Consider the following 23,287-nt stretch of genomic DNA (forward strand, 5'->3'; position numbering starts at 1 on the left):
TGAAAGTCAATAACTCATTCTTTTATATGTTTACAGTATGTACTTTATCCCAGCATTAATGATTAATGTAAAGGGGATCTTCATCATTGTTGCCAGGGGAGAAAAATGGTTGAACGTCTCTGTCTATTTTGTCTGCGAAAGTATAGATGACAGAGTATACATCTGCTTTAACGTTGTAGAAGTGGACCCTTTCCTTCTCATAGTCCACGTGGATCCCCACTCTTGTGGGAATCTTTGTGTTCAGTGGGGTCTCTGGGTCAGTCAGGGCCGTCAGCTTCCCATCCCAAAGACTCAGGACCCAAAACCCAGCTCCAGGGCTCAGACTCAGTTGCCCCTTCCTGCACACTGAGCCTCGGGCCACTCCCAGCTCCCAGGACGTCTTGTTTCCAACCTCCACCTCCCAGTAACACCCACACCTCCTCCCTGCTGGTAACCTGTTGCCCAGCACACAGGGGTATTCATCAAACCGCTCAGGATTGTCAGGGAGATTCTGGCGCTGGTCTGTCCACCTCAGTTCTCTGCCATCTTCTGACACCATCAGGTAGGGGTTGATCGTTTTCGTATCCAGGGTCACCTCCACTGTGGGCAAATATGAACAGGGAGAGAATTTAGGATAAAGCACAAAGATTTCACCTGATAGTACATTCTGGTTTTAAAAACTAACATTTTATCCTTTTCAATGACTTGTGTACATGATTTGTGTACTGACTTGTTTTTCTGATCATTATATTAAAATAATTTTATACTCATTGACTGAGATTTCAAATTGATATAGTTTAATATAATGTGACAAACCCTATTTTCCTTTAACATGTCAGTAATGGAAATTGAATTTCTGTTGTGTAATGAAAGCTTTTTTAAAATCTATTTGTTTAAAGCACACAAGGACCAACACATTCAGAAACACGCCACATATTTCCACTTTTCATTATACACAATGTAAAAGAATCAATTAAACACATCAAATTCTCTAAGTACTTTTACAAAATAAGAAGTCAAAAAAAGGTTTGTTAAAAATGGTGACCTAGTGGGGTTTTAATAAAAAGACTAAAATGGATTATTGTCCTTCACTTTTGTATCTGTATATTTCGAGTTTCCAGTCTAGACTTTTCAGAACATTAATTCTAAACTGGGCACATTTTCAGGTTCGCCAACATGCAACTGGTGTGGCTGTATAGTGCAGTAATCCACCCCCTACCTCTTATCTAGGCTGTATCTCAGAAACAGTATGATCAGGATTCACTGAGGCTAAGGATATGATAACAACCTTAGAAAGAGCAGGGAATTTAGAATTTGCTAAGAAGCTGATTAATTTTGTATTAATTTCCTAACTATAGACTTTTATTCTGACCTAAATTGTTTTTCAAGTGTTTTGAAAAATAATTTACATTATTTTCATATAAAATATGAATATTTAGTTTTAATTAAATAAATAAATGGTTTATCATCCTTTAAGTTATTTTTTTAAGAAGCGTTATATCCAATACTTTGGATAATGCTTCACAAAAATCTAACCATTTACAATACCTATTCTATCAGAATATTGTGGATTGGTGTATTATTAGCAAAAATACATTAAATCCACAAAATATTACTAAACATTTGAATAAAAATGTATAATTAAACAAACATTTTAACAAAAAAGAAAATACCTTCCATGGCCCGTCTCACTGCAATATTGAAAAAGAGATAAACCTCTGTTAATTTACAGTATACAGTAAGTAGATGCTGAACTTTTTCAAAACAAATGAACAAATAACTTTTGTTTCTTCCTACATCATGATGAAGATGAAGAAAAAATAATAAAAATATATATTTTGAGACATTTCCAAATCCTTTCACAATGCTTGGTGTTCTCAGCAGTTCAGCATAGATTGAGAGTCAGATGTGATTTTGTCAAAAGATTACTTTAAGAGTTTGGACAGCAACTTTCCTCTGAAATTGTTAAAATTAAGAATTTTTTTGGTGTATTTATAAGGTATTTAATGTTTAAAAAAATGTTTTTTTTAATTGAAAAGTGTGGTGTGGTGTGGTGAAATACAGGAATTTATACAAAACTACAGGTCAGGATACAGTTGTATGAAAACGTTTTGGGCACCACTGGTCAAATTGCATGTTTCACTGAATCTCTAAGTGAAAAGAACACAACCTCTGCAGGGTACAGACTTGTACATGACATATTCTGCCCACTTTAACGTGCAATGACTATTTATTTACTTTAACAGATTGAAAAAAACAGAGAATGTGGCATGTGCAAAAGTTTATATTCTTTTTTAGTCTTTTAAAGTCCAACAGAAGCAAATCTTCAATAACATTTTGTTCTATGGGTGTGCAGTGGAAGTCCTGAGGAATATGTAGAGACTCAAAGATTCCTCTGGCCCTGGGGTGTAAAAGGAGGAAGCACACAGAAGATGTTCAGGAAAAAGAAATCCAGAAATCCCAAGGCTCACACTTCTTAATTGAAGAAGTTTGTTTAGGTAGAATGCAATGCTTAGAATGCAAAATTGGAATGGAAAGTTTATTTCATGCTGAAATAAAAGAAACATGATGCTTTGGCTGAGATGTCTTCTCCAGGTGTGAGGGAGAGGGGTAATTAACAGATAAATAAAGCGAGAACAAAAGGGACGAGGTGCAGGAAGCAAATGGGCATGACTTTCCAAGATGATGCCATTCCACGGAGACCTCTGGCCTGTAGCTCTCTCATTTATGTTGTTTATTTTGGTGTTATGTATCATTTTCTGTGTAAAAAATACATGTGCGGCCATCAACTAAGATCAACGTGCCTGAGATACCTTGGACCTGAGATCTAGAGCTTCAGATCTGTCTTCAGTGGAATCGGAAGCACATGGCTTAGCTTCACAAGCACAGAGATAAACAGGGACACAAACACAAGAGAAAGCGGGGAAAGAGAAGCGATGTGTTAACACGCCTGCCAGCCCCCACTCCCCAGCATCCTTTTTGCAGATGTGCAACCTCTGGAGTGTGAGATCAACCAACTTCACTGTCGCATCAATAGTAAGCATCTTCTGTTTCACCAAAACTTGGCTGAAAGCTAACGTTCCGCACAGCTAATTCTACTGGCCAGGAGAAAGGAGGTGGAGTGTATCATGTCATTTGCTAAACTGCTTTATACCAAGCCAGAGCCTACCCGGCAAGCAACGAGCGCAAGGCAGGGTACACCCTGGAAGGGGCACCAGTCCATCACAAGGCAAGTGCAAGCCAATCAGACATGGGGACAATCTGGAGGCCACGGTAAAGGCTGAGGGGGGAAATTTGGCCAGGATACCGGGATAACTCCCTACTCTTATCGAGAAATGCCCAGGGATCTTTAATGACCATTGAGAGTGAGGACCTCAGTTTTATGTCTCATCCGAAAGATGGCGCCCACTACAGTATAGTGTCCCCACCACTATAGCAGGGCATTAGGACCCACGCAGACCGCAGGGTGGGCTCCCCCCACTGGTCCCACTGACACCACCTCCAGCAGCAACCTTATCTCATTGCACATGTATATATGCCAAATAAGCACCTCTATCTATGAAGCAGGTGAGAATGAGTGTCCACACTCAGGTAGAACAGGGGGAGAGCTGTCAAAAGCCAAAATCTGCAAATGAATATAGAGGATTTTAAAGGAGGTGAGTCTGTTGTTAAGAGAAGAGGAAAGGTGTGATCCAAAGACAATTTTGGTTTTGGATGTCTTCCTTCAACAGGACACAGACGGAGGAGGACAGAGATGGGGAGAACAGCAAGATCGTGCCGTTAGAAGTGAAATGGGGAGCTGTCAGTATGGAGAGATCATAGATTTTCGCAGTTCTGAAATGTTCCTGGCAATACCTTTAAGAGATTAAACTTTTGTACTTTTACTTGAGCTGTTTTCTCAAATGGAAATTTTTACTTTTACAGAATTATTTAGTTTTAGAAGTAATGGTGCTTTTACTCAGGTAACATATTTGAGTATGTTTTACAACCCTGTTTAAGACACTGCTTGCCTCTTTTGTGTCTTTCTATGCATTTATTTGCATCTAAATATGACATGAGCCACTACTTACACAATATTGTTAACTATCTGTTCTCTGATTACTATTTACATACAATTACTAATAATTCTGTAAACTGTATGTAGTAAAGTTTTGGGGAGACTCAGTGCAGTTTGGCATGCCATGGAAATGGCTGTTGTACAGTATATGTAAAAAACAAGCACTGAAATGAGAGACAATTGAACAAAAGAAACACAGTACTTAGTCATGTTTACTCAACCAAGCAATTAGAAAATAAAAGTAATATAATAATATAAAAATAATGTTATAATTTAATTGTATAATTTCAAGGTCAGGTTGTGCATTAACGACAACGAGTAAAGAATCATAATTTATAATCAAAGAGTTTTAATCCTGACACATGCAATTAGACATCATTTACAAAGCAGGAAAACTTACCCATTGTACTTTCAAACCCCTCCTGTGAAAATGAGAAGAAGAAATATTAATTCATTATATATATTATATATTAATTTCTGACATGATTAATAATAAGAAGAAGAATGAGGGTTGCACTTTCTGACTAAAAAAATGGCAAATTAGCATTTTGGGAAAACTCTTTTAAAAGTCTTAGTAAAAATCAAATTCCAAAAGCAAAAACTCCAAAACTATAGCCAGCAGCTATATATGACCCTCCAACTCACAGCTGGCAGCCCAATGAAGCTCAGCAGGTGTGAGCCTGCTAGTACGTGGGTGGGAGACTCCTGGGAATCCTAAGGTTGCTGGAAGAGGTGATAGTGGGGCCAGCAGGGGGCACTCACCCTGCGGTCTGTGTGGGTCCTAATGACCTAGTATAGCGACAGGGACACTATACTGTAAAAAAGGCACCATCCTTTTGACAAGCAATAAAATTGAGGTCCTGGCTCTCTGGTCAAAATCCCAGGGAGTTTCTTGAGAAGACTAGAGGTGTTGAGGTGTTACCCCAGTGTCCTGGCAAAATGTCCTCCCTGGCCTTCGCAAATCATGGCCTCCTAATAATCCCCATCTATGAATTGGCTTCATCACTTTTTTCTCCTCCCCACTGATAGCTGATGTGTGGTGAGCATTCTGGTGCACTATGGCTGCTTTCACAACATCCAGGTGGGGCTGCAAACTGGTGGAGGAGGAGAGACCTATAAAGCGCTTTGAATCAAGTGTCCAGAAAAGTGCTTCATAAGCAAGTAAGCTTATAACATATAATCATGTTGTGATTATAAAAATATGCCCAAATATCAAACACACAAAGTCCTTACTTTGAAGCTGTCAATGAAGTCTTGAATTGGTTGAAATACCTGAAGAAATAAATATAAATTAGAATACTGACCAAAAGATTAGATAATCATAATAATTTTCTGCTTTAAACAATATATTTTTAACCATTTCACAAACTGTCGCAAATGCAAATAATCTCCAGTATCATTTAAATTAGACTATTTAAAAAAAAAAGACATTTTAATGACAAAGCATTAAATAATGAGAAAAATACTGTCCTACTACTTGCTTTTCTCAATTTTTAGCTTCAAAATCAAAGGACAAGACAATAAACTATATATTATAAGAAACAAGACAATCTCTGCTTTAAAGCTGTGTATTTTGAATCCCAATCTCAAAGCGCCATCTTTGATGTTCTGTATCCAAGAACCAAAGGCTGCAAATTTGCCATTTTATAGTGCGAAATATAATTGCAAAAGTTAAAAAAATTGCCAACATATCAAAAACTCAATGTCCTTACTCTGAATTTGCTGAGGATGACTTGAATATATTGAGATACCTGAAGAAATAAATCCAAATTAGAACACGGACCAAAGGATGAAATAATAAGATTAATGAAAATAATCAAACTTTTCATGATGTCTGCATTTTCCTTGGTTATCATTTTCTTTGATTGGGGCACAACTGGCTGTTTGCCATATAATTTTAATCTGTGCTGTTAGCTATACAGAAGCAACATTAATGCAGCACCGAATCTCACAATAACAACAGCAGGGTATAACATAGTGGATATTATTCATGGGCAAAACCATAAACTAAGCCAAGTTACATTTTCATTCACTGAGTGTCACATCATAATCATGACGATAACCTTGGAGAATTGTGAAATACTTTCCTGTATAACCAACTGGTGAGTGAGCTCTGCACATCTTCGTCCATCTAAGTGAAACTAATTTTAAAAGAACAGACATAGTAATTAGAAAACACTTATCACATAAGAATACATATAGTCATCTTTGTCAACTTGTAGTAGCAAAATAAAAAGACAACACAACCAACTGTATATTGTAAGAAAACCTCTGTTTTAAAGCTGTGTATTTCAAATACTAATCTCGTAGCCCAATCTTTGACGCTCTACAGTATTTTCAAGTACCAAAGACTGCTAATTTGACATTTTTACACTAAAAATATACTTGAAAAAGCAAAAACTTAACAAAATATATAAAATTTAACGTCCTTTCCGTGTATTTGCTGTCTTGAATAGGTTGAAATATCTGAAGAAATAAATCTTAAATAGAATACAGACCAAAGGACATGATAATAATAAGAATAATGAAAATAATTAATTTTCTTTGGTCACCACTTTCTTGGATTGGACCAAAACTGTGGCTGTTTGCCACATAATCTTAATCTGTGCTGTTAGCTACACAGAAGCAGAGTTAATGCAGACACCGAATCACACAATAACAACAGGGTATAACAAAGTGGATATTATTTAACAACAACATATAACACCCACTTTAGCAGCAAAATGACAAATTAAGCCAAGTTACATTTCTGTTCATTCAATGTCAAATCATAATCATGACAAAAACCTTCAAGAAAATTTTAAATATGTTTCTGTCTAACCAAAAACAGGCAAGCTCTGTGCATCCTCGTCCCATTTTCATCCACCTATCAGTGCAAGGCTGGATTTTCTGCATTTCATTTTCTACACTTACACTTTCCATTATCATACTCAACATGTTTTGATACTTTCAAAAAGTATTGCACATGCAAGTGATCTCCCATATCATCAAGTGAAACTAATTTTTAAAAAACAAATATACTAATGAGAAAGCACTGACCTCATGAATGAGAAAACATTGTACCCTAATGTTGTTTTTCTCTACTTTTAGCATTAAAAACTAAAGGCAACACAAACAACTATAAAAGAAAGAATATACAAGTATCACAAACTGTGAATTTGTTCTTTGCGCAGTTAAAATATCATCACAAATGCAAAAACAAAGTCACCAAAATATCAAAAACTGAATGTCTTTACTGGGAAGTTGTCAAGGAAGTCCTGAGCGTGTCGAATTACCTCAAGAAATAAATCCAAATTATGAGATGATAATAACAAGAGTTAATAATACAAATTTGTAATTCAATTTTTCATGAAGACTACATTTTCTTTGGTTGATGTTTGATTGGATTTTAACATCCAAGAACAGCAAATGATATCTGCTCTAGTGGCATTATCATAAACTCAGCCAAGTTCTTCCAATGTTATATCGTAATCATGATGATAACTTTGAAAAGTTTTGGAACACTTTCCTGTCTACCAAAAATGGGTGAGCAAGCTCAGTGAAATTAAAAGACAACACAACCAGCTATATGTTATAAGAAAGAAGACAAATTCTGCTATAGAGCTGTGTATTTCAAATCCCAATCCGGTAGCACAATCTTTAATGCTCTATATCCAAGAACCACAAACTGCTAATTTGACATTTGTACAGTGAAAATATAATTTGCCAAATATAAAAAATGTAATGTCCTTACTGTGAATTTGCCAAGGATGTCTTGAATTGGTCGAAATTTCTGTAGAAATAAATCCAAATCAGAACAGCCCAAAGGATGAGATAATAATAAGAGTTATACTGTATGTAATTGCAAAAGCAAAATTTTGCCAAGAAAACCCAACATGCTTACTGTGAAGCTGCCAAGGGAGGATCGAATCCATTGAAACACCTGAAGAAATAGATTCAATTAGAATGAAGATAGAAAGGGTTCTGATACAGAATTCAAAAGAAGCGCCAACATTTTCCTGTGAATTTCCTTGCTCTGATTGGTAAAACTAGGTGTCACTCAATGAAATCTGATCATTTAGAGATATAGGGGAGGTTTATAGGTATCCAGAGAAATGCACCTATATATTTCCTCAGTTCTGAAGAAAGTAAAATGAAATGTGTTTCTAGTTTTTCTGTTTTTCATTTGGCTGTTTCTTACTGTGTGTACTCAGTAACACATTTAAGAAATCATCAATAAACTATATATTATAAGAAACAAGACAATCTCTGCTTTAAAGCTGTGTATTTTGAATCCCAATCTCAAAGCGCCATCTTTGATGTTCTGTATCCAAGAACCAAAGGCTGCAAATTTGCCATTTTATAGTGCGAAATATAATTGCAAAAGTTAAAAAAATTGCCAACATATCAAAAACTCAATGTCCTTACTCTGAATTTGCTGAGGATGACTTGAATATGTTGAAATACCCGAAGAAATAAATCCAAATTAGAACACGGACCAAAGGATGAAATAATAAGATTAATGAAAATAATCAAACTTTTCATGATGTCTGCATTTTCCTTGGTTATCATTTTCTTTGATTGGGGCACAATTGGCTGTTTGCCATATAATTTTAATCTGTGCTGTTAGCTATACAGAAGCAACATTAATGCAGCACCGAATCTCACAATAACAACAGCAGGGTATAACATAGTGGATATTATTCATGGGCAAAACCATAAACTAAGCCAAGTTACATTTTCATTCACTGAGTGTCACATCATAATCATGACGATAACCTTGGAGAATTTTGAAATAATTTCCTGTATAACCAACTGGTGAGTGAGCTCTGCACATCTTCGTCCATCTAAGTGAAACTAATTTTAAAAAAACAGACATATTAATTAGAAAACACTTATCACATGAATAAGAATACATATAGTCATCTTTGTCAACTTGTAGTAGCAAAATAAAAAGACAACACAACCAACTGTATATTGTAAGAAAACCTCTGTTTTAAAGCTGTGTATTTCAAATACTAATCTCGTAGCCCAATCTTTGACGCTCTACAGTATTTTCAAGTACCAAAGACTGCTAATTTGACATTTTTACACTAAAAATATACTTGAAAAAGCAAAAACTTAACAAAATATATAAAATTTAACGTCCTTTCCGTGTATTTGCTGTCTTGAATAGGTTGAAATATCTGAAGAAATAAATCTTAAATAGAATACAGACCAAAGGACATGATAATAATAAGAATAATGAAAATAATTAATTTTCTTTGGTCACCACTTTCTTGGATTGGACCAAAACTGTGGCTGTTTGCCACATAATCTTAATCTGTGCTGTTAGCTACACAGAAGCAGAGTTAATGCAGACACCGAATCACACAATAACAACAGGGTATAACAAAGTGGATATTATTTAACAACAACATATAACACCCACTTTAGCAGCAAAATGACAAATTAAGCCAAGTTACATTTCTGTTCATTCAATGTCAAATCATAATCATGACAAAAACCTTCAAGAAAATTTTAAATATGTTTCTGTCTAACCAAAAACAGGCAAGCTCTGTGCATCCTCGTCCCATTTTCATCCACCTATCAGTGCAAGGCTGGATTTTCTGCATTTCATTTTCTACACTTACACTTTCCATTATCATACTCAACATGTTCTGATACTTTCAAAAAGTATTGCACATGCAAGTGATCTCCCATATCATCAAGTGAAACTAATTTTTAAAAAACAAATATACTAATGAGAAAGCACTGACCTCATGAATGAGAAAACATTGTACCCTAATGTTGTTTTTCTCTACTTTTAGCATTAAAAACTAAAGGCAACACAAACAACTATAAAAGAAAGAATATACAAGTATCACAAACTGTGAATTTGTTCTTTGCGCAGTTAAAATATCATCACAAATGCAAAAACAAAGTCACCAAAATATCAAAAACTGAATGTCTTTACTGGGAAGTTGTCAAGGAAGTCCTGAGCGTGTCGAATTACCTCAAGAAATAAATCCAAATTATGAGATGATAATAACAAGAGTTAATAATACAAATTTGTAATTCAATTTTTCATGAAGACTACATTTTCTTTGGTTGATGTTTGATTGGATTTGAGCATCCAAGAACAGCAAATGATATCTGCTCTAGTGGCATTATCATAAACTCAGCCAAGTTCTTCCAATGTTATATCGTAATCATGATGATAACTTTGAAAAGTTTTGGAATACTTTCCTGTCTACCAAAAATGGGTGAGCAAGCTCAGTGAAATTAAAAGACAACACAACCAGCTATATGTTATAAGAAAGAAGACAAATTCTGCTATAGAGCTGTGTATTTCAAATCCCAATCCGGTAGCACAATCTTTAATGCTCTATATCCAAGAACCACAAACTGCTAATTTGACATTTGTACAGTGAAAATATAATTTGCCAAATATAAAAAATGTAATGTCCTTACTGTGAATTTGCCAAGGATGTCTTGAATTGGTCGAAATTTCTGTAGAAATAAATCCAAATCAGAACAGCCCAAAGGATGAGATAATAATAAGAGTTATACTGTATGTAATTGCAAAAGCAAAATTTTGCCAAGAAAACCCAACATGCTTACTGTGAAGCTGCCAAGGGAGGATCGAATCCATTGAAACACCTGAAGAAATAGATTCAATTAGAATGAAGATAGAAAGGGTTCTGATACAGAATTCAAAAGAAGCGCCAACATTTTCCTGTGAATTTCCTTGCTCTGATTGGTAAAACTAGGTGTCACTCAATGAAATCTGATCATTTAGAGATATAGGGGAGGTTTATAGGTATCCAGAGAAATGCACCTATATATTTCCTCAGTTCTGAAGAAAGTAAAATGAAATGTGTTTCTAGTTTTTCTGTTTTTCATTTGGCTGTTTCTTACTGTGTGTACTCAGTAACACATTTAAGAAATCATCAATAAACTATATATTATAAGAAACAAGACAATCTCTGCTTTAAAGCTGTGTATTTTGAATCCCAATCTCAAAGCGCCATCTTTGATGTTCTGTATCCAAGAACCAAAGGCTGCAAATTTGCCATTTTATAGTGCGAAATATAATTGCAAAAGTTAAAAAAATTGCCAACATATCAAAAACTCAATGTCCTTACTCTGAATTTGCTGAGGATGACTTGAATATGTTGAAATACCCGAAGAAATAAATCCAAATTAGAACACGGACCAAAGGATGAAATAATAAGATTAATGAAAATAATCAAACTTTTCATGATGTCTGCATTTTCCTTGGTTATCATTTTCTTTGATTGGGGCACAATTGGCTGTTTGCCATATAATTTTAATCTGTGCTGTTAGCTATACAGAAGCAACATTAATGCAGCACCGAATCTCACAATAACAACAGCAGGGTATAACATAGTGGATATTATTCATGGGCAAAACCATAAACTAAGCCAAGTTACATTTTCATTCACTGAGTGTCACATCATAATCATGACGATAACCTTGGAGAATTTGGAAATAATTTCCTGTATAACCAACTGGTGAGTGAGCTCTGCACATCTTCGTCCATCTAAGTGAAACTAATTTTAAAAAAACAGACATATTAATTAGAAAACACTTATCACATGAATAAGAATACATATAGTCATCTTTGTCAACTTGTAGTAGCAAAATAAAAAGACAACACAACCAACTGTATATTGTAAGAAAACCTCTGTTTTAAAGCTGTGTATTTCAAATACTAATCTCGTAGCCCAATCTTTGACGCTCTACAGTATTTTCAAGTACCAAAGACTGCTAATTTGACATTTTTACACTAAAAATATACTTGAAAAAGCAAAAACTTAACAAAATATATAAAATTTAACGTCCTTTCCGTGTATTTGCTGTCTTGAATAGGTTGAAATATCTGAAGAAATAAATCTTAAATAGAATACAGACCAAAGGACATGATAATAATAAGAATAATGAAAATAATTAATTTTCTTTGGTCACCACTTTCTTGGATTGGACCAAAACTGTGGCTGTTTGCCACATAATCTTAATCTGTGCTGTTAGCTACACAGAAGCAGAGTTAATGCAGACACCGAATCACACAATAACAACAGGGTATAACAAAGTGGATATTATTTAACAACAACATATAACACCCACTTTAGCAGCAAAATGACAAATTAAGCCAAGTTACATTTCTGTTCATTCAATGTCAAATCATAATCATGACAAAAACCTTCAAGAAAATTTTAAATATGTTTCTGTCTAACCAAAAACAGGCAAGCTCTGTGCATCCTCGTCCCATTTTCATCCACCTATCAGTGCAAGGCTGGATTTTCTGCATTTCATTTTCTACACTTACACTTTCCATTATCATACTCAACATGTTCTGATACTTTCAAAAAGTATTGCACATGCAAGTGATCTCCCATATCATCAAGTGAAACTAATTTTTAAAAAACAAATATACTAATGAGAAAGCACTGACCTCATGAATGAGAAAACATTGTACCCTAATGTTGTTTTTCTCTACTTTTAGCATTAAAAACTAAAGGCAACACAAACAACTATAAAAGAAAGAATATACAAGTATCACAAACTGTGAATTTGTTCTTTGCGCAGTTAAAATATCATCACAAATGCAAAAACAAAGTCACCAAAATATCAAAAACTGAATGTCTTTACTGGGAAGTTGTCAAGGAAGTCCTGAGCGTGTCGAATTACCTCAAGAAATAAATCCAAATTATGAGATGATAATAACAAGAGTTAATAATACAAATTTGTAATTCAATTTTTCATGAAGACTACATTTTCTTTGGTTGATGTTTGATTGGATTTTAACATCCAAGAACAGCAAATGATATCTGCTCTAGTGGCATTATCATAAACTCAGCCAAGTTCTTCCAATGTTATATCGTAATCATGATGATAACTTTGAAAAGTTTTGGAATACTTTCCTGTCTACCAAAAATGGGTGAGCAAGCTCAGTGAAATTAAAAGACAACACAACCAGCTATATGTTATAAGAAAGAAGACAAATTCTGCTATAGAGCTGTGTATTTCAAATCCCAATCCGGTAGCACAATCTTTAATGCTCTATATCCAAGAACCACAAACTGCTAATTTGACATTTGTACAGTGAAAATATAATTTGCCAAATATAAAAAATGTAATGTCCTTACTGTGAATTTGCCAAGGATGTCTTGAATTGGTCGAAATTTCTGTAGAAATAAATCCAAATCAGAACAGCCCAAAGGATGAGATAATAATAAGAGTTATACTGTATGTAATTGCAAAAGCAAAATTTTGCCAAGAAAACCCAACATGCTTACTGTGAAGCTGCCAAGGGAGGATCGAATCCATTGAAACACCTGAAGAAATAGATTCAATTAGAATGAAGATAGAAAGGGTTCTGATACAGAATTCAAAAGAAGCGCCAACATTTTCCTGTGAATTTCCTTGCTCTGATTGGTAAAACTAGGTGTCACTCAATGAAATCTGATCATTTAGAGATATAGGGGAGGTTTATAGGTATCCAGAGAAATGCACCTATATATTTCCTCAGTTCTGAAGAAAGTAAAATGAAATGTGTTTCTAGTTTTTCTGTTTTTCATTTGGCTGTTTCTTACTGTGTGTACTCAGTAACACATTTAAGAAATCATCAATAAACTATATATTATAAGAAACAAGACAATCTCTGCTTTAAAGCTGTGTATTTTGAATCCCAATCTCAAAGCGCCATCTTTGATGTTCTGTATCCAAGAACCAAAGGCTGCAAATTTGCCATTTTATAGTGCGAAATATAATTGCAAAAGTTAAAAAAATTGCCAACATATCAAAAACTCAATGTCCTTACTCTGAATTTGCTGAGGATGACTTGAATATGTTGAAATACCCGAAGAAATAAATCCAAATTAGAACACGGACCAAAGGATGAAATAATAAGATTAATGAAAATAATCAAACTTTTCATGATGTCTGCATTTTCCTTGGTTATCATTTTCTTTGATTGGGGCACAATTGGCTGTTTGCCATATAATTTTAATCTGTGCTGTTAGCTATACAGAAGCAACATTAATGCAGCACCGAATCTCACAATAACAACAGCAGGGTATAACATAGTGGATATTATTCATGGGCAAAACCATAAACTAAGCCAAGTTACATTTTCATTCACTGAGTGTCACATCATAATCATGACGATAACCTTGGAGAATTTGGAAATAATTTCCTGTATAACCAACTGGTGAGTGAGCTCTGCACATCTTCGTCCATCTAAGTGAAACTAATTTTAAAAAAACAGACATATTAATTAGAAAACACTTATCACATGAATAAGAATACATATAGTCTTCTTTGTCAACTTGTAGTAGCAAAATAAAAAGACAACATAACCAACTGTATATTGTAAGAAAACCTCTGTTTTAAAGCTGTGTATTTCAAATACTAATCTCGTAGCCCAATCTTTGACGCTCTACAGTATTTTCAAGTACCAAAGACTGCTAATTTGACATTTTTACACTAAAAATATACTTGAAAAAGCAAAAACTTAACAAAATATATAAAATTTAACGTCCTTTCCGTGTATTTGCTGTCTTGAATAGGTTGAAATATCTGAAGAAATAAATCTTAAATAGAATACAGACCAAAGGACATGATAATAATAAGAATAATGAAAATAATTAATTTTCTTTGGTCACCACTTTCTTGGATTGGACCAAAACTGTGGCTGTTTGCCACATAATCTTAATCTGTGCTGTTAGCTACACAGAAGCAGAGTTAATGCAGACACCGAATCACACAATAACAACAGGGTATAACAAAGTGGATATTATTTAACAACAACATATAACACCCACTTTAGCAGCAAAATGACAAATTAAGCCAAGTTACATTTCTGTTCATTCAATGTCAAATCATAATCATGACAAAAACCTTCAAGAAAATTTTAAATATGTTTCTGTCTAACCAAAAACAGGCAAGCTCTGTGCATCCTCGTCCCATTTTCATCCACCTATCAGTGCAAGGCTGGATTTTCTGCATTTCATTTTCTACACTTACACTTTCCATTATCATACTCAACATGTTTTGATACTTTCAAAAAGTATTGCACATGCAAGTGATCTCCCATATCATCAAGTGAAACTAATTTTTAAAAAACAAATATACTAATGAGAAAGCACTGACCTCATGAATGAGAAAACATTGTACCCTAATGTTGTTTTTCTCTACTTTTAGCATTAAAAACTAAAGGCAACACAAACAACTATAAAAGAAAGAATATACAAGTATCACAAACTGTGAATTTGTTCTTTGCGCAGTTAAAATATCATCACAAATGCAAAAACAAAGTCACCAAAATATCAAAAACTGAATGTCTTTACTGGGAAGTTGTCAAGGAAGTCCTGAGCGTGTCGAATTACCTCAAGAAATAAATCCAAATTATGAGATGATAATAACAAGAGTTAATAATACAAATTTGTAATTCAATTTTTCATGAAGACTACATTTTCTTTGGTTGATGTTTGATTGGATTTTAACATCCAAGAACAGCAAATGATATCTGCTCTAGTGGCATTATCATAAACTCAGCCAAGTTCTTCCAATGTTATATCGTAATCATGATGATAACTTTGAAAAGTTTTGGAATACTTTCCTGTCTACCAAAAATGGGTGAGCAAGCTCAGTGAAATTAAAAGACAACACAACCAGCTATATGTTATAAGAAAGAAGACAAATTCTGCTATAGAGCTGTGTATTTCAAATCCCAATCCGGTAGCACAATCTTTAATGCTCTATATCCAAGAACCACAAACTGCTAATTTGACATTTGTACAGTGAAAATATAATTTGCCAAATATAAAAAATGTAATGTCCTTACTGTGAATTTGCCAAGGATGTCTTGAATTGGTCGAAATTTCTGTAGAAATAAATCCAAATCAGAACAGCCCAAAGGATGAGATAATAATAAGAGTTATACTGTATGTAATTGCAAAAGCAAAATTTTGCCAAGAAAACCCAACATGCTTACTGTGAAGCTGCCAAGGGAGGATCGAATCCATTGAAACACCTGAAGAAATAGATTCAATTAGAATGAAGATAGAAAGGGTTCTGATACAGAATTCAAAAGAAGCGCCAACATTTTCCTGTGAATTTCCTTGCTCTGATTGGTAAAACTAGGTGTCACTCAATGAAATCTGATCATTTAGAGATATAGGGGAGGTTTATAGGTATCCAGAGAAATGCACCTATATATTTCCTCAGTTCTGAAGAAAGTAAAATGAAATGTGTTTCTAGTTTTTCTGTTTTTCATTTGGCTGTTTCTTACTGTGTGTACTCAGTAACACATTTAAGAAATCATCAATAAACTATATATTATAAGAAACAAGACAATCTCTGCTTTAAAGCTGTGTATTTTGAATCCCAATCTCAAAGCGCCATCTTTGATGTTCTGTATCCAAGAACCAAAGGCTGCAAATTTGCCATTTTATAGTGCGAAATATAATTGCAAAAGTTAAAAAAATTGCCAACATATCAAAAACTCAATGTCCTTACTCTGAATTTGCTGAGGATGACTTGAATATGTTGAAATACCCGAAGAAATAAATCCAAATTAGAACACGGACCAAAGGATGAAATAATAAGATTAATGAAAATAATCAAACTTTTCATGGTCTGCATTTTCCTTGGTTATCATTTTCTTTGATTGGGGCACAATTGGCTGTTTGCCATATAATTTTAATCTGTGCTGTTAGCTATACAGAAGCAACATTAATGCAGCACCGAATCTCACAATAACAACAGCAGGGTATAACATAGTGGATATTATTCATGGGCAAAACCATAAACTAAGCCAAGTTACATTTTCATTCACTGAGTGTCACATCATAATCATGACGATAACCTTGGAGAATTTGGAAATAATTTCCTGTATAACCAACTGGTGAGTGAGCTCTGCACATCTTCGTCCATCTAAGTGAAACTAATTTTAAAAAAACAGACATATTAATTAGAAAACACTTATCACATGAATAAGAATACATATAGTCATCTTTGTCAACTTGTAGTAGCAAAATAAAAAGACAACACAACCAACTGTATATTGTAAGAAAACCTCTGTTTTAAAGCTGTGTATTTCAAATACTAATCTCGTAGCCCAATCTTTGACGCTCTACAGTATTTTCAAGTACCAAAGACTGCTAATTTGACATTTTTACACTAAAAATATACTTGAAAAAGCAAAAACTTAACAAAATATATAAAATTTAACGTCCTTTCCGTGTATTTGCTGTCTTGAATAGGTTGAAATATCTGAAGAAATAAATCTTAAATAGAATACAGACCAAAGGACATGATAATAATAAGAATAATGAAAATAATTAATTTTCTTTGGTCACCACTTTCTTGGATTGGACCAAAACTGTGGCTGTTTGCCACATAATCTTAATCTGTGCTGTTAGCTACACAGAAGCAGAGTTAATGCAGACACCGAATCACACAATAACAACAGGGTATAACAAAGTGGATATTATTTAACAACAACATATAACACCCACTTTAGCAGCAAAATGACAAATTAAGCCAAGTTCCATTTCTGTTCATTCAATGTCAAATCATAATCATGACAAAAACCTTCAAGAAAATTTTAAATATGTTTCTGTCTAACCAAAAACAGGCAAGCTCTGTGCATCCTCGTCCCATTTTCATCCACCTATCAGTGCAAGGCTGGATTTTCTGCATTTCATTTTCTACACTTACACTTTCCATTATCATACTCAACCTGTTTTGATACTTTCAAAAAGTATTGCACATGCAAGTGATCTCCCATATCATCAAGTGAAACTAATTTTTAAAAAACAAATATACTAATGAGAAAGCACTGACCTCATGAATGAGAAAACATTGTACCCTAATGTTGTTTTTCTCTACTTTTAGCATTAAAAACTAAAGGCAACACAAACAACTATAAAAGAAAGAATATACAAGTATCACAAACTGTGAATTTGTTCTTTGCACAGTTAAAATATCATCACAAATGCAAAAACAAAGTCACCAAAATATCAAAAACTGAATGTCTTGACTGGGAAGTTGTCAAGGAAGTCCTGAGCGTGTCGAATTACCTCAAGAAATAAATCCAAATTATGAGATGATAATAACAAGAGTTAATAATACAAATTTGTAATTCAATTTTTCATGAAGACTACATTTTCTTTGGTTGATGTTTGATTGGATTTTAACATCCAAGAACAGCAAATGATATCTGCTCTAGTGGCATTATCATAAACTCAGCCAAGTTCTTCCAATGTTATATCGTAATCATGATGATAACTTTGAAAAGTTTTGGAATACTTTCCTGTCTACCAAAAATGGGTGAGCAAGCTCAGTGAAATTAAAAGACAACACAACCAGCTATATGTTATAAGAAAGAAGACAAATTCTGCTATAGAGCTGTGTATTTCAAATCCCAATCCGGTAGCACAATCTTTAATGCTCTATATCCAAGAACCACAAACTGCTAATTTGACATTTGTACAGTGAAAATATAATTTGCCAAATATAAAAAATGTAATGTCCTTACTGTGAATTTGCCAAGGATGTCTTGAATTGGTCGAAATTTCTGTAGAAATAAATCCAAATCAGAACAGCCCAAAGGATGAGATAATAATAAGAGTTATACTGTATGTAATTGCAAAAGCAAAATTTTGCCAAGAAAACCCAACATGCTTACTGTGAAGCTCCCAAGGGAGGATCGAATCCATTGAAACACCTGAAGACATAGATTCAATTAGAATGAAGATAGAAAGGGTTCTGATACAGAATTCAAAAGAAGCGCCAACATTTTCCTGTGAATTTCCTTGCTCTGATTGGTAAAACTAGGTGTCACTCAATTAAATCTGATCATTTAGAGATATAGGGGAGGTTTATAGGTATCCAGAGAAATGCACCTATATATTTCCTCAGTTCTGAAGAAAGTAAAATGAAATGTGTTTCTAGTTTTTTCTGTTTTTCATTTGGCTGTTTCTTACTGTGTGTACTCAGTAACACATTTAAGAAATCATCAATTTTAGACTTGATGTCCAGGGTTTCACCTTGAATTCAAACCAAGAACCAGGCCTGTATTGTCTATACTTTTCAAAATAATTCAGGATTTTTAAGGGCACATCCTTACAGGTGAGAACACCCTCTGGAAAGCTGGGTCTTTAAGGGAGCAGAAAGAGCTGAAGGAATTAATTTCTTTAGGTTGTGTTATTCATGATCTCAGGAATGACCATTTAGGAGTTCCTCAGGAGTTACTGACAGTTATCACAGCAGCACAGGAATGACACACTGTGTGGATAAAAACACTGAAAACACTAAATACACATTTTGTTCAAATAACATCAAGTAAAAATTTGTTTTCCAGACCACATTTTTTCAGGTTTATTTTATTGCAATAGCTGCAGCTTTACTGATATAAACTCACCATTGTCAGAAGAGCCACGTCTCCAGGGAAACAAGACTGAAGTAAAAATCAAAATACATTTTAAGGACTTGTGTATTGTAAAAATACTCTTTACAAACTGTGTGAAGAAATACATAATGAAACAATATTGATAAAACTGTCACGATTATAGTCCCTCTTCATTAAGGGTGCTCCAGCCCTTTCACTTCAGACTTAATTCTGTGCACCTGACCCCTGTTCCCAGCCCATCTTAAAAGCCAGGCGCTGACGCTCATCCTGGCTCCGCATCTGGTTTCCGCACCGTGCGAGCCCGGGACCTGGAAGCGCCTGGTCCCGTTAAGGTTTTAATCTCTGTTCCCGTTCCCTGTCTGCCGGTTCCGACCCGGTTCATGGTTTTAATTCCTTGTTTGGATGGATCACCTGGCTATGGACTTATTCTTGCGTTTTTGGATTCTCTCTATGGATTACTTTTGGATTGTTTGCCTCGGCCACACATCCCCCGTGCACCAGCGCACCTTGGACACGCCCCCCTGTTTTCATCCCCGTATTCCAGCATGACTTTTTCCTAGTGTTTCCCTACTTCTTCGGATTGTGTCGTCCGCATAGTGTCCGGAAAGAACTGTTCGTTACAAATACTGTAAAGTCAAGTGTGAGCCAGAGAGAAAAGGGGGGAAAACCAGTCCAGTGGGGAGAAAATCACCACAATACATTGAGAATTATTCCTACACTAGCTTTAAAACCTTTCCTGTTGTGCTAAGTGACTGCCAACACAAAAAAGTAGAGATCTGTCACAAATCTAAGTTAAGTTCTACATCAATTTGAAAAAAAATATGGTGATTTTAAGGTTACATCATGTTCATGAAACGTTTTGTGAATATGGCTCCAGTCTTGCACTGCCTGCATAACAGTATTCAAATTGCTGGTATTCCAGAGATTAAGGACTATTTTTCCCTAAAGCATGATTAAAGAAATAGCTGCAGAAAATGTAATCAGTTAATTTGTTTTTAATGCCCAGCACAGTGGCTTTGTGTTAAATTCCAAGTGAAATGTGTACTGTATGCCACATGGGTTTCCTCTGGGTGCTCTGGTTTTCTCCCACAGTCTAAAGACATGCCGGTAGGATAACCGGCTTCTGGGAAAACTGACCCTGGTGTGAGTGCGTGTTTGTCTGTGTGCGCCCTGCGATGGACTGGCATCCCAGCGAGGGTGTATCCTGCCTTGCAGCCTTTGCTTCCAGGGATAGGCTCCAGCTCTTCTACAAACCCTGGTTTGGGTAAGATTACACATTGATGTGATGAGGATGAGTACTACACTGAGGGGCAACCCTTCAGATTCTGTCTGTCCCTCTTCTGCTTAAATTAAGTTCCTGTTGCTGGACTATTAGCCTGTTCATGGAAGAAGCAGGGGTCAGTAAAATACAGGAAAGGAGCACCTGGACCATGCTGGGAACCCAGGTGGTCCTAATAAGTTGGTTCAGCCTCAAGGGCATGAAAATATAAACACCCCTGATTCACTGTGAGTCGCTTGGAGAGGCACTGCCTCACAACAGGAAGCTGAGCCTTCAGAGATGGAGAAGGAAGAGAGGCAGACCCCTCTGACTTGCTGTGAGTCGCGTCGATAGGCGCTGCCTCATGACAGGAAACTAATCCCTCAAGGGAAGAGAGAAATAACCCCCTGACTAGAGGAATCACTTTGAGAGGTGCTGCCCCGGTGTCAGGATTTCTGAAAGGGGTGACTTGTTGGACCCCTGTGCGAAGCTGTGAGGAAGGTACTACGTACAAAAGTAAATCCAAATCCAAGTCGTTAGGCAAGAGCGAAGTCGAAAGTAGGAGAACCAGGTCGGGTAATCAAGGAGTCAGGTCGAGAATAGTAGCGCGCACAAGAGAAAGCTGTGGAAGACTTCTCAACAGTGTAGAGCGTAGGTAAGCCGGTGAAGAGTGTTTAAATATTGAAGAGAGAGAGACGTGGTTGGATAATTAGTTCCTGGATGAGCGTGTGTGGAATTTAGTACACCAGGAGAAGGGACAAGTCGTGACACCCAGGGGTGGACAATGAAGAGAGAGATGCTGCTTGAGAAGGAAGTGAAAGAAGCCCCCTGACTTGCTTAGAGTCGCTTTGACAGGCGCTGCCTCACAACTCGGGGGATAGAAACAAGGAGATAGTATCTCGTGACCGAGAGGAGGAGAATCAGTAGGTTAGAGCTGCTTGAGAACAGTGTGGCCGGGGGTCCAGACTCACGCTGTGAGGACCTCCACAGGAGGGGTCAAGGTGGTGCTGCCTACCTGAGGTCAGGGAAGTGAGTTTCACTGACCCCCAGAGAGAACCTGACTGCAAAGCGAATCAAAGTGGAGGAGAAGCGATATGGAGAGAAGTCAAAACATTTGAGGTGAGCAATAGTGTGATCGGGGTTTCTTTAAATAGAGAGAGATCATTTAATAATTGAGAAAGAGGAGTCCCCAATGCTCCCCCAGACCTCACCTGACAGTTATCTCTCGACAACCTTTGAGCTGCCTCTCGTGAGCTCACATGCGTTGTAACTGTTCTGTGAAAGCCAAGGAACTTTGATCCCACACCTCAGTCGTACGGAAAGTAGGAGGAGTGAGTTTTGTTGTTCTCATTTACAAACCGAATCAACCAACATTCCACAAATCCCTGTCCTCAATCCTACCCTCGTTTCTCTCACTGTCGCAGTTTTGCCTGCACCGTGCTGGGTCTGCAGTGGTATTTTAGTTCCCAGAAACTTTGCCACCAAAGTAAAGTATCTGTCCTGTGATTTAGCCTCAGTTTGGCTGGTTAATAATTAAGCTCAGTAAAACTCTACACAGTAAAGGGACTTTTAACTTCAATATGACCTGAAAGCGACTAAATTACAAAGCACAGATATTTACACAATGGCTGTTTTTTTTTCTTGTAGTGATTCCCAGCATCTGTCTCAGCTCTATTGCTTAGGATTCCTGAAACCTGCTGTTGTGAGCTTATCACCCCCCAATTCTTCATTTTAAAAAAATCAGAAAAATGATTAAGGGTACACAATCCCTGAACATCATCGCAAAAAGTACCATTTCCCAAACCCAATAAAACGAAAATATTCTTTTCTGATAAACTGCACTTCAATCTCTGTGTCACTACTTAAGAAAATAAAAGGCCAAAGCTCATTACGTCTTTGAACAGCATTAAGTTGTTCTTAGTCTGTACAGTTACAGCACCAACAAAGCAGACATGCAGTGTACTGACAGGTCAGGTGTTGATAGAAGAGTGAGGTCGAATGATACCTGTATTTTGTGAGGATCTGTAGCAGGGAATTTAATAGATGAGTCTGGGCGATACAGCTCTGTTCCAGCCAGCCAGATGTGTTAGAAGTTGAAGTCAGCAGCTCAGCAGCATCAGACACACTCAAACCTGTGGTTCAGTTATAGACAAATGAGACGCAGGAATGACACTAAATGTCTCACACCCACCCAAAGTCTCCACCCTTGCAGCATTCCCATTGCTCCATTCAGTTCAGGTGGTGCATTTCCTGCTAGAGCCATTACAGTTTCGTACACTGTTGTAAAGATCTGGTGGAGCATTCTGCTAGTGAAGCCCCAGCTTTCTGAATAAATAGCACCAGGTGTCTGATTTCTGTATCTTACCCCACTGAACCAGCCTGTGTGCTTCTAAAACCATGTCCCAGCCTGTCTCACCAGGACTATTGCCTGTAGGTAAAGGGGAGGATGGAGCAAAGGTTTGAAAATTCCATAATAAATTTACAGACCCCAATCAGTGCAGTCTGTGAGACACGATATTTTCTATTAAAAATAAAATCAATGTCAGCATTTTATCTTTAAAATACAAGGTTGTTCGGTTTTACTGTACCACTG

At 35.9% G+C, this 23,287-nt stretch overlaps 1 protein-coding gene across 1 annotated transcript; it reads right to left on the reverse strand.

Moving 5' to 3' along the window:
• On the reverse strand, positions 1–23,120 carry LOC138238315 (uncharacterized). The gene is made up of 32 exons (XM_069188558.1): positions 23,060–23,120; positions 22,700–22,826; positions 19,449–19,484; positions 18,714–18,752; positions 18,564–18,602; positions 18,067–18,105; positions 16,913–16,967; positions 16,541–16,578; positions 16,017–16,055; positions 15,867–15,905; positions 15,370–15,408; positions 14,216–14,270; positions 13,842–13,879; positions 13,318–13,356; positions 13,168–13,206; positions 12,671–12,709; positions 11,517–11,571; positions 11,143–11,180; positions 10,619–10,657; positions 10,469–10,507; positions 9,972–10,010; positions 8,818–8,872; positions 8,444–8,481; positions 7,920–7,958; positions 7,770–7,808; positions 7,273–7,311; positions 6,123–6,177; positions 5,749–5,786; positions 5,270–5,308; positions 4,437–4,458; positions 1,653–1,670; positions 1–579 (listed from the first exon to the last, which is right to left on the reverse strand). Exons 3-32 carry the CDS (start codon positions 19,449–19,451, stop codon positions 56–58), a joined length of 1,656 nt encoding a protein of 551 aa, XP_069044659.1. The 5' UTR covers positions 19,452–19,484; positions 22,700–22,826; positions 23,060–23,120; the 3' UTR covers positions 1–55.
• Positions 23,121–23,287: the final 167 nt, after the last annotated feature.

The sequence above is a fragment of the Lepisosteus oculatus genome, chromosome 4, assembly GCF_040954835.1.
Source record: "Lepisosteus oculatus isolate fLepOcu1 chromosome 4, fLepOcu1.hap2, whole genome shotgun sequence".
NCBI classification, from domain to species: Eukaryota; Metazoa; Chordata; class Actinopteri; order Semionotiformes; family Lepisosteidae; genus Lepisosteus; species Lepisosteus oculatus.